The following is an 11,737-nucleotide window of genomic DNA, read 5'->3' as shown; positions in this document are numbered from 1 at the left end:
AAAAAAAAAAAAAAAAAAAAGAACCCCAACCCCCCCAAAAACTCTGAGAAATGAAGGAGTGGGATTGCAGAATCAAGTTAGATGGTAGAGCATGAAATAACCCTTCCGACAGCAAAATTACAGACAAAACGGGTGATTAACCTGCAGCAGTGGTGCTCTGGCGTATCATGATCTATAAGAAATGAAGCAGTCTACAATAAGTTAGAAGCAAAAAAAGTAAAGTATTCTTGAGACACAAGTTTTCAGAGAAACAAAGCAAAAAATGAAACATTAATGTGAGCAGCAGAACCACAAAAGGACTAACTGCACTGGGGAAACAAAATGTTGCTATGGATTCATCACCTGTTACTTGAATTATCCTAGACAGGAGCAGATCTACAAATCAAGCAAGCAGGCAGTTGTCTAAGATGCCTAAACATTTGGGGACTGTTCACTTAATGTTATGCAATTTCCATTTTGCTTAAGGCTGCCAATGTTTTAAAGCTGACAAAAGACTAGGTTTACATACTCCTGGATTTACCTAGTTCAACAAGCATTTTCAATACTGTTTCATTCCCTCAAACTTTGAATCTATCATCAGCTATGCTTAAAAAACAGACATAAAAAAAAATCAGCTGTTGGTAAGTAGAAACAACATGTGTATAAATTCAGGTAACTTAGATAAAACTTGGGGTTTTTTTCAGGTGGAAATGTTCTGCTCTATCTTAGGCAGTGTAAATTAGTTTGGTTTGGTTTCCTATATGAGTTTAACTACATATCTCTGTTTAGAAAGACACGAATACAGATTTAATTTAGTTGGCTTGCCTCCATGTTCTTGGGTATAAATGTAAAACACTAGACCAACAAAAAACATTTTAGGCCATGTTGATCTACACTTGGGATGCTATTTACTCTTGTTATTGTGTACATAGTTTCTTTTGAAAAACATACTTTACACACAAAAAATGGAGAAGCAAAGCAACAGTAACTGTAATCATAAATAATCAATTTGTCCTTTAGATGCCTAAGGCCTACTCCAACCCTGAAAGTCGAAGAATTTCCCTTGACTGAAGTGTACATACTTTTTCATATGGGCACTATGACTTCTCTTTTAGGAAACAGAAATTTAAAAGTTTAAGTGAAAATCAGAGGCCAAAATATTAAAATACCTTCAACTTACCATGCCCCTAAATATGCAAAACCCCGTTGCTAGAATGAGGTATGCAGCTAAGATTAAATCTACTGGTCGTCTTAAGAGTCCTTTCCTCTGGACTTCCTGAACCACCTGCAATACAGAAGCTGTTTAGTAGCACATCCCAAATCCCAAATGACATGCATTTAACTCCAAGTCAGTCCCTGCAAGAAGGGTCAAGTGGTAAAACATGAGAGAAGCAGGTAGTTCTCAGTTATGTTATCCTATTTCTCCACTGATTTCAGAGACAGAAAGATATCCACATCTAAAAATGTGGCTTAGGACTTTTCTGTAGGACACAATCAAGAAAATTAATCCGAATAAAGTCTAGAAATGGATGGATCCAAATAAAGCCATTTTAATATAGATTAGTTTACTTTCAAAGCAGGCTAAATCAAATTAACACCATTTTAACTCTGAGTTCACACAAGGCTTAAAAAGAGCATAACTAACTTCATTTAAAGTCACATTTATTATTAATTTGAATTAATTCATGTTCCTGAATGTCCCTCTGCAGAAAACCCCTGGATATGTAGGTTTATTTGTCTCAAACATTTGAAGTAGGGTCTAATACGCTTTACAAGGACTATTGGGAGAGACAGAGAAATGAAGGTTTATCTCATTCTTGACAGCGAGTGGACTGGTTTTCAGCAGGCTGCGACACTGCATTGAAATTAATAGAATATCACTTGCACAGGGATAAAAACAGCTTTTCTGTGGCCATTTGGGATTGCTGAGTTCAGTGAGCAAATAAATCCTAACACATGAGYACATAATGAAAGGTGTATGCGTACCTAGCTTGTGGAAAACCCCCTTCTAATTCTTTTATTACTGTCCATATGGATTCCTCTGAGAGTTGGGCACCAAAGTACTGGATCTGATCTGTTCTGTGCCTCCTCTCCCCAGGCATAAAATAGGATTTGCCCCAGTACTGTGCATGCAGATGTGAGCTGTTCAGACTATGGTAACAGAGGCCATATAGATTTCTAAGACAGAAGAGCAACTGAAAGAGATCTCTTTGCCTACATGCTAAAACTTACAGAAACCATGGGAATCATTCTGGGTAYGCTTCCAGCACTGTGTATTCACGGCCAAAATTATATGCACATCAGAGTATCTTTCTGCAGTTTATAGGGAAAACTTCCCCATTTATGTGTGTTACTCATTTCCTCTTCCTTTTTATTAGCCATGTGTTGGCATGCACGCAGCAAAAACAAAAACCTGATTTCCTTCCTGTTATATACTTATGGTATTGTCTCCAAAAGCACTGAATAAAAATTAGGATGTAGAGGCATAATTAGAAGCACTAACGATCAAGATACTCACAATAAAGTTATTGAAACGGGAGAACAAATCTTGCAAGCACAGTTCCTAAGAACTACATGATCTGAATTGTAGTTTAACAAAAATAAGGCCATTTTATACACACAGGCCATCCCTTTCATCAAACTATTTATTTTTTGAAAAGGTTACGTTTCAGAAAAAGTTCTATACCACATCCTTTTTGTTTTCATACTAGAACAATAGGTCTGTTTTGGCAGTAGGGTAATTATGACTTGAACCTGTGTTACTTCACAGTACTTGAAATACTAGTGTAGGAATGTTTATAGTATTACCTGCAAAAAAACCACTATATCCTAATATTTATTCCTAAGAAAGACAAAGCCTTCATATGGCTGCTGAGTTACAAGTAATTTCCAGATATGGACTATCTAAAAATAACGAAAAGTTCACAGGCTGATATATTTTCTCTCTACTCTGTCTAATTATTAAGCTTACATATGTATCACTCCTTCCTTTCAACAAGTGTATTATATGGTTGTACCTATTTAATGTGCCCACCAAGCTACAGCATAACTTTGTACTTAGAGGYTTTAGAGACAAAGCCAATGTAATAGTGGAAACAAACTTTGCTGTAGACTGAGTCTGTCAAATTGCCAGGGTACAGAAAGCTAACACCTTTTTTCTCTGTGTGTCCACCTACACAAACAAAATGAAAACACAAAGCTTAAAAAAGCAGAAGGATCAAGAATTTGAAAGATAACACGTCCTGAAAGCAGCACTTCACTGTCAGACCTCAGCTACTGAGTAAATTTCCGTTTCCCTTCTTTTAACACAGCAAAAGTCACGCCAATACATGCTAAAATGAATTACATGTTAAGTATACTGGCAGAGCAGACATGACCTGCTACAGGTTTCCCATTTATTGGAAAAAACATGGAATTCTGCACAAATTTGCCAATCCTGCCGTTCCTTTTGTGTAGCAAGGACGTGTACAGGCATAGTTAGCATCTTCTGTCATTTCCCAGGGAAAAGCTCTTTTCCATAACTTCTCAGAGGCTCCTTCCATGATCAGTTTTAAGGATTAGGAATAATCTTGTATGCTATCCACAGAAGTCAGTCCCTGCAGAATTCAGATGCAAATCTGAATTTATGGATATTAATTTTGTTAATGAATTTGAAATTACTGTAAAACTGTTTCCTTAGCTACTATACTTGTAGATAAGTCTGCTGGGCTTTGTGAAATATTATAGTACAGTTTGGTTTGATTCTAAAGGAGGGCATAACTCCATCCCTTTCCCATGTACCCTCCTCTACTAGAAAACAGCCAAAACTTGATTATCTCCTCCCTCTCCCTTCAGTGTTTTTTCTAACTGATTTATAATAAAATTATAGCAATGGATAGCTTAGCCAGCAGACTATACCTTGCTTCTGATGTTTTCATGTAAGTATTTTTGTATATACTTGCACTATAACATTTAAAAGCATTATTACATTCTCTTGCTTTACAAAAAAGGATTCACTAAGAAGTGCAATGTTAAATTTTCAGATCACCAGCTTTTTATTCACTGTCTTTTTGAAATACAATTAAAAAGTAAGTTTCTCCAAAATATATACCAAAATAAAATACTGAACCTAGGTAAATGGTTTAGCTCCTCAATAGCATAGGAGACATGGCTATATTTCAGCAAATAAGCAGTCYGTAACACACTTTCTGTAACAGCAATTTCTGTAGGGTTCCCAATACTAGGAGAGCAAACTGAAACCTTCACCCATCCTCCATGCAAAGAATGTTCTCACTAATACATATGGTAAACAGTTGCCATCACTACCTTTAACTACGCTTAACATCTCTGCCCTAATGACTCTAAAGAATGTATATTCTGGACCAGAATTATGGACTCCCTGACATAAATCAGCTCAAGTTTCCTTGCGATGGGACATGTGGTTTCCTAAAGGCTTCTACAGGAGGGTATAAGAGAGTTTGGCACCTGACRTTTCCCCTAATTTGCCTTTCATAGGAATTTGCCCTAAAAACGATGATTCAGTAGCGGTTCTTCAAACTTCAGGAGATATGAGCATCTGTCTATACCCCTCTTTCCTACTTAAGGATAACGGATGAATGGCTGAATGGCATCTTTCATACATTTCTGGGAAAATTTGTCAGTGCATCATCTGCTGTTATTCTGTGCTGTAGAATACGCCCCTGCACACTGACTGCCTATTAGCTGCAGAACAGGAGCTATCTCCTACCCTCTGCGTCTGTTTTCAGTTATAGAATGGACCTGCCTGAGACTCAGGAGCTCTTGCGATGCAAAAATATTAATTGATTATATTACTGGCAACTGATATGGTGTGCTGTGGCAATAAACTGGCTTGCTTATGGCAACAAAGAGTTAAATATCTGTTCTGTGCTTTGTCCTGCAGGGTTTTGTTTTGGTTTYGGGKTTTTTTTGGTAAAAAAGTGCATAAACTATTGCTACCTTTTGTGATTGCTCAGTTAGCAATCACAATACAGCCCAACCATTAAATTCAAAGACAAAGGCCTAAGCAGTTTGTAAGTAAATATTATTTTTTACAGATAAACATATTTTTGGACAAGTAGAAAGTRTTTAAACAATTTTCACATCAATTAATACACTAATATCTTACCTCTAAAATCTAATATTGTGAAATCCACGTTTCAAAAAGAAATGACTAAATTACATGAAATCTGTAAATCATCTGAGGAAGAATACTTCTCTGCATAGCTTATATAAGGATTTTCTGGTGCTTTATGAAGCTGGGATGTACCACTGTTTCCATTTTATAGSTAAGAATTTTAAAAAATCAGAAACTGAACAGAGAAGAGCAGGACAATAACATCTATAAATTTGAGTCCTTTACTCTAAACTCGAGATACTTTTGCTTTTTATTTAACCAACCTTAATGAATTTTCTTACAGTATGGATATTTTTACAGTGTCTACACAACCTAACAGCCATTGTCATAACAGTGAACAGTTGTAACACATTCCACTCTCACGGAGGGACCTGTAAAACTCAGTAGGAACAGTAAGCGCATTTTAGCCTTCATAACACTAGCTAAAACTTAACTGCAATAATATTACCTTGACTGGAGTATCATGAGTCACTGAAGGTTGATTATAGATTCTGAATCCAGCCCATATGGGAAGGCAAATGTATGGTACACTTAAGAACAAAGCAGGACACACTCTTGTTCCATATTTTCCTATTAAAAAAAAATCATAAGATATATGAAGAAGCTGTAAACTATGTTGCAGTGGAGTTTAAAAATACCCTATGGAACATCAAACCTGAAGCAGTTATGGTAACAAATATAAAACATTAGGAGTGGCTGTTAAATCACCATGCAAATCTTGTTGAAAATCATATGTTCAGTAGTGGTAGAGCCACAGGTGAGAGAGAACCTATCAGAGAGAATGACATTTTAGAAATTAGGGTTTTTTTGRGGGGACAGGAAACCACCTCAGTCACTCTATACTAGATAACCTTGAAGGATGGAAGAGCTCTGAAATCTCTTAATGAAACGTGCTTCAAATAGAGGGATCATTAAAAAAATGGAAAAAAGGAACTGATCTATTTCTTAAAGATCTGATACTACACATTTGGTTTCCAAAGTCCTGATTTCTCCTGCAGGCCTGTACTATTACTTAAGGACAAATTACAAATTCAGGGATCTATCCTCAGCCAGGGTAAATAAAAATGGGGCCTTTTACGCTGGCTCCTCTGTGTCAAAATGGAAAACAAAAGGCATGCTCTAGGAAAAACAAGTTTCTTGGCTTTCCATAGAGGAAAGAGGCAGAGATACTGGCACAGTAAATCTGCTGGCTACCTCCGCGGTGGGAGTGTGTACCTACAAAGGAGGGAGCTGGACTGGTTCCAGGCTGCACCATGAATATTTCTCCTCTGTCCTAAAAACCTGGGTTACACTGAGCTTTTTCAAAGCTGACTACAGGATTTGGACACATGAACATTTATGTCAGTTGCATCCCAGTCAACTTTGTATCAACTTAATTATTAACTTAAGCTTCACTAATAAAAAAACTCTTTAATTTGGTGGGGGAAAAAAGCTCTTAAAGGACCACCTGCCAGTAAATATGTGATGTAAATTTTTTAATTACAATTCTTAACCTCCAGCAGCACAAGTATGCACTGATTTATCTTAGAAATCTAGGAATGTTAAATTTATTTTCAAAATAGAGTAAATTTCAGATTTCATTTTTAAAAGTAATTTGGATGCCTTTTGTACACTGCTTGAAAGTCAGACTTAAGTACATTAGTAACTTTTATGCATTATAAAATTTATAATTTTTAATGATAATAAGAGACAGTTATTGTCTCATTGCTTAAATTAAACCTCATYTGGATGAAAGCCTTACAGGTACAGCAAAATCCAATACTTTTTTTTTTTTTAAGGACAATCAGAATGGGGTTTTTTTTGCTAGTCTCCATCTTCCCAGTTTCAAATWTAAATTTTGAAATACTTGGCATCTGTTTTACTGATGTTCCTGAAATTCCACTTTCATATTATTACAGAAAGGAACTAATATTGCAATAAAATATAGCTAGCTTAATGCTGAATTTTGAAAATGTTTCACAGGGGAAAGAAAATTATAGAAATTATGTCCTTACCCACAATGTTTCCAGGCATAAACACAATGATGCTCATGACAATGGAACCTAACCAGTAGAGGCCAATGGTTCTATAACTTTGTCTGTTAAAAAAAAAAAAAAGTTATTGCACCATCCTTAAAAATCCCGCTACCCAAAATCATCCTCAAATATTCTACTGATTGCCATAACTGTACCTGAGGAAGTAAATGTTTTAAAATCTGTACCACAAGTCAACAGTGGAATCCTGCCTCCAAGCTGTGGACCCAGAGAAATCCTACATTCATGTAGGAGGAGATTATCCCATGAGCAGCAGAGGATTTGTGCATACTTAGGTATTTGCCATTATGTTTCTCTCACCTGAAGGCTTAGTGTGTGATTTTACACAAGTCACCTATTGTGCAAGACTATAATATATATATATATAGTTTTTTTTCTGGTAGAGCTTCTATTACCAAAAGGTACATTAGCCTCTGGAATTTGAATGTAAGTACGTACTTATTTTCTCAAACTCCTGTAACAGCAAGGAACATAAGAGCCTCTAGAAATAATCATTGCCTCTTAAACTGCACAATGCTTTCTAACACAGTTGAAAAAGAGAACATAATGCTGAGAAATATAGTTTTCCTACCATTAATATGTTATTTGAAAAAACGGTATCACAGGGTTTTACTGTACATCCTCTTTAAGCTTTCCTTTTCTAATTAACGTAAAGCATGCAGATGGRCTATGGACTCTGCTGCAGAGTGAAACAGAGAACACAACTTAATGTATTTGTTGCTCTTTATTCAACGGAGAGAAAGGGTAACTTTGGTGGGGGTACAATTCCTGAAAGTAATGGAATTTTAATAGCATTGCTTTGGGCCAAGGCACGAAACAATCTGGAAAGAAAAATGTAAATACTACATAGAAAAGCCTTTTCTACGTTGTATGAGGAGGCAAGCAAATTAAACAGTACACAAATCCAAATTACTTACTCCCACGCAATAGCTGCCACCATCAAGAGATACATCAGATAATGAACTGAGCCATCCCAATAGCAGATMACATGGCCATACGCTGTGTTCAGATATGGTTCACCCTAGAGAAAATTTATTTTAAAAAGTATACAGTGATTCAAGAAAGTGTCAGAAATGACCAATTAATAAAGAATATCAGGAAAGTAACTGATGTTCTTTCAGTCCAGGAATGCACTTTTTGACTGTCAGCAGACATGCTTCAGGACACAAACCTCACTTAGGTAGGATGAGGAATGATGAAATCGCTTATATATCCACAAAACTGGGTGCAAGACAGAAGGGAAAACTCCTCGTCTGCATGTGACTGTCAAATGTTCTGCTACATTACCAAAATATTACTTTTCTATATTCCAGTAATAAAAGCTAGGATCCTCAAGTTTAACAAATAAAGATATAATTAGCAACCTAGAATGGTATTGATTGAATATACTAATGATGACAATACATAACCTTGTAGGGCCCAACCCATTTCACACTCCGTGAAAGATTCATGGAATCTTTTCAATGACTTCAGTGACTTTCATATTGAGCTTACTGAGCTATTTTTGGTGGATGCTGATATTCAGCAGCCAACAGATTCTGCTGACTAGGTATCTGGCACCATCATTTTTTAACTCTACTTTAATTCCTTTTATTAAAGTGATTAAGCAGAAGTAAAGGATAAATTATGTTTCTTTCTTGGTAAAGCATATAGGTATTGCAGTAGTCATCCACTCCTGTGTCCTGAGCACCTGTGGAATTCTGCAGACCTCTATACAGTCTGCATAATTGCCATAGAAGTTAATACTGAACAGTATTACTTCAACTAAATGACATTAGGTTGGAGCTTGAAAGGTGTGCTATTTTTTCAACAGGAGCCAGTGAAAACTTTGTCCATAACAATAATGAAACATGGTAATGACCAAATTCAAGAAGATCATTTGGATGTGTAAGTGGCTACTTTTCTCTGACAAATACTAGTAACGATTTTATTTAAATTTGTAAGCCAAACAATTGTTTACCTCTCTCAAGTAATGGGTCATGAATCCATCAATAATTCCATCCTGCTCCAGTCCAATTATAAGATTGACTACACTGGTAAAGGCAAATACAGCATAAACTGTAATTATAAAGGAAAATAAAAAAAATTACTGAATGTGAAAAGTCTTGGAATCACACAGTTAATTCACAGGCTGATATATTTGGCCAAGCAGAGATTAATATCTATCAAAGCAGATGTATCTACKTTAGAGGTCACAGATATCTAATGTACAACATGACTTTCTGCATGTAGCTTAGTACTTTTGAAGTATTAAAAGTATTAAGTATTATGGGTGTTTAGCCCACCAAGTTCATTAGCAAGTTATTCTTAGGAACGTGAAATCCTGTACATCTGTGCATTTTCCCATTAATCTCAGTGGAAAATCAGTGTCTGCTGAAAGGGACTATGTAGCCCTTCAGAATGATCTTTGTCACACAAGGTATACAGTCCTGACTGTAATCATCTTTTGGAAAGAGGAAAGGACAACAAAAAGAAAAAGGAGAGGGAAATGTGACTTGCCATTTTTGGAAGTGAGCAATGAAAACTGTATTTGCCATTTAAGTCCACAGGAGGCCTATCTGGCAAGGTAAAGAGTCACTCATTTGAGACAGGAAATTTATTTGTGTTAGATATAYGGTATTTATTTCCTTTGACTTCAGTGTGAACTCCTCCACTGGAGGACAGACGCCTAGGAATCGTAACAAAGATAGAAGGCAAATACAGGTAGTTTGTACTCTACATTGCCTACAGGTCCATGTTCCAAAATTTCCAGCTTAAGGGGCAAACTTGGGCTAGTTCGAGGCACAGCAATTAAGCAGTGTTTTTTCTTCTGAATTGTTGCTATAATGTAATCTAAATCTAAGGTTTCCTTTCAAAAAATAATCATCTCTCTATTCTTTTATGGCAAAATATCAGTACAGAAGTGTTTGCCTGAGCCTGCAGGCAGCGTCAAGCAATAGCTGGGAAGATGCAAGCTTTCTTATGTATCACAAAGCTGTATTAACACAGAAACCTAATGATAATGGGAAAATGAAGGAATTTGATCATAAGACGAGGAACCAAACCATGGAGGCCATTGATCCAAAAGATCCAAAAATCCCGACTGAGTCCACTCAGGATGAGATATGCAGGAGAGGTCTACTGTGTTGTCTAAGCYGTGCCACAAAGAGGATCTTAATAGAGCAGGTATGATCGTGTTTCAAACATCTTCACAGCCCAGCCTGAGTGTTATTTTATTTTTGTTCTTTTCAAATGGGAGATCTGGCTCAGGGAGAGGTTCAAAAGATGCATTACTTCTCCTCCTTCTCCCCTAGTCTTTACTTCCCTCTTGGCTTCTTAGCACCTCACAGGACYGAGTTCTGAAGCCATGCTTTAAATGTTCAATGTGTAATAACYGGCATATATTATACTTTCATATCAATGGATACACTCTGAATTCAGCTTCCTTGTTACCAATACATACCATAAAACAGTGGGTCTTTTGGTGGTTTTCTCTTGACAAGAACACGAGCCAACAGAGCAATAAAAATCAGGACCAGTAATCCAGCTACAACAATTGTCCAGGAACTGAAACAGTATTAAAAATAAAGAGAATTTAAAAGAAAGACAGAAGAAAAGACAGAAAGAATTTTGCTTTTTTGGCCTTTCTTATCAGCTATCCTCAAATGAAGAGATCACTTTTAAATGTATATAGCCTTAAAGTAACTTTTAGTAACTAAAAAGGCTGCTTTTCAAGTCCATTGCATAGTCTGTCATAGTATTCATTTTGTAGTTTTGCAGAATTTATGTGCCTGTTTTTTCACATGTGGTCATCTAAAAAAAGAAAATACTAAAATAGCTAGATAAACAACATGTCAGAAATCTAGATTTGTCTGACTAAAATCAGTTTTCATACTGATATCAGCAAAAAGAAATGAAAATGCTGGAAAACTTAAAGGCCAATGAGAGGTCAAAGTCACAAACAGAGAGATTTCAAGGCCAAAAAGGATCATTAGGGACTTTTAGTCTAACCTCAGCAATAAGTTATCTACTCAGGAGATTACGTATTTCCAAAGAAAAGTATGTCAGTCTCAGGGACTAGGAGTGTGGAGCACCAATAATGGATCTAGGTTTAATTTCCAGTTTTGGACTGATGGGAGCTGGAGGTGCTACCAAAGGTGTCRCAGGCGCTATAAGGAAGGACTGCTCCGAGCGGCTCAATGATCGGCTCTTCGGCAGTAACTGATGGGCTCTGCAGAACAGACCTTTCCTCTGAAGATGGTGGCTGTAACGCTAGTGCATGTTAAGTGGTGGTGGAGGAAAGTACAAGTTTTTGACACAAAAACAAATTTGTCTCCTTCCCCCACAAAAAGTGAGTTAAAAAAAAATCTGTTTGAGATTGGTTTTCCTCTCTAAATGGCTAAACTGTATTCTGTTCTCTTTAAGACTGAACCTCTGTCTCAGTTTGTCTCAGTCCTTGCTTTTGTGCCTATGTACAAGAAAAAACAAGGGAGGAAGGATTAGGCAAACTCCAGAATCATAAGCTAAAAATATTTGGCACATGATTTTATACATAGCGCATACTCTATGCCTCAAGAAAACAAATTAGGTACAAACAAATAACACCAATTTT

At 36.5% G+C, this 11,737-nt stretch overlaps 1 protein-coding gene across 1 annotated transcript in view; it reads right to left on the bottom strand.

The window, feature by feature from the left end:
• The window catches only part of TM6SF1 (transmembrane 6 superfamily member 1), a 20,261-nt gene extending 9,572 nt beyond the window's left edge, over window positions 1-10,689 (bottom strand). The window contains exons 1-6 of the mRNA XM_026060481.1: window positions 10,589-10,689; window positions 9,107-9,204; window positions 8,064-8,167; window positions 7,108-7,190; window positions 5,562-5,683; window positions 1,160-1,264 (exon numbers count right to left, since the gene is read on the bottom strand). Coding sequence (XP_025916266.1) covers window positions 1,160-1,264; window positions 5,562-5,683; window positions 7,108-7,190; window positions 8,064-8,167; window positions 9,107-9,127 — 435 coding nt within the window. The 5' untranslated portion in view covers window positions 9,128-9,204; window positions 10,589-10,689. The remainder of the gene's footprint in view (window positions 1-1,159; window positions 1,265-5,561; window positions 5,684-7,107; window positions 7,191-8,063; window positions 8,168-9,106; window positions 9,205-10,588) is intronic.
• Between the last annotated feature and the right edge of the window lie 1,048 nt (window positions 10,690-11,737).

The sequence above is a fragment of the Apteryx rowi genome, unplaced genomic scaffold (assembly GCF_003343035.1).
Source record: "Apteryx rowi isolate R43461 unplaced genomic scaffold, aptRow1 scaffold_17, whole genome shotgun sequence".
Lineage (NCBI taxonomy): Eukaryota > Metazoa > Chordata > Aves > Apterygiformes > Apterygidae > Apteryx > Apteryx rowi.
Note: the sequence above shows the minus strand (reverse complement) of the source record. Positions and strands in the feature narration are given on the sequence as shown.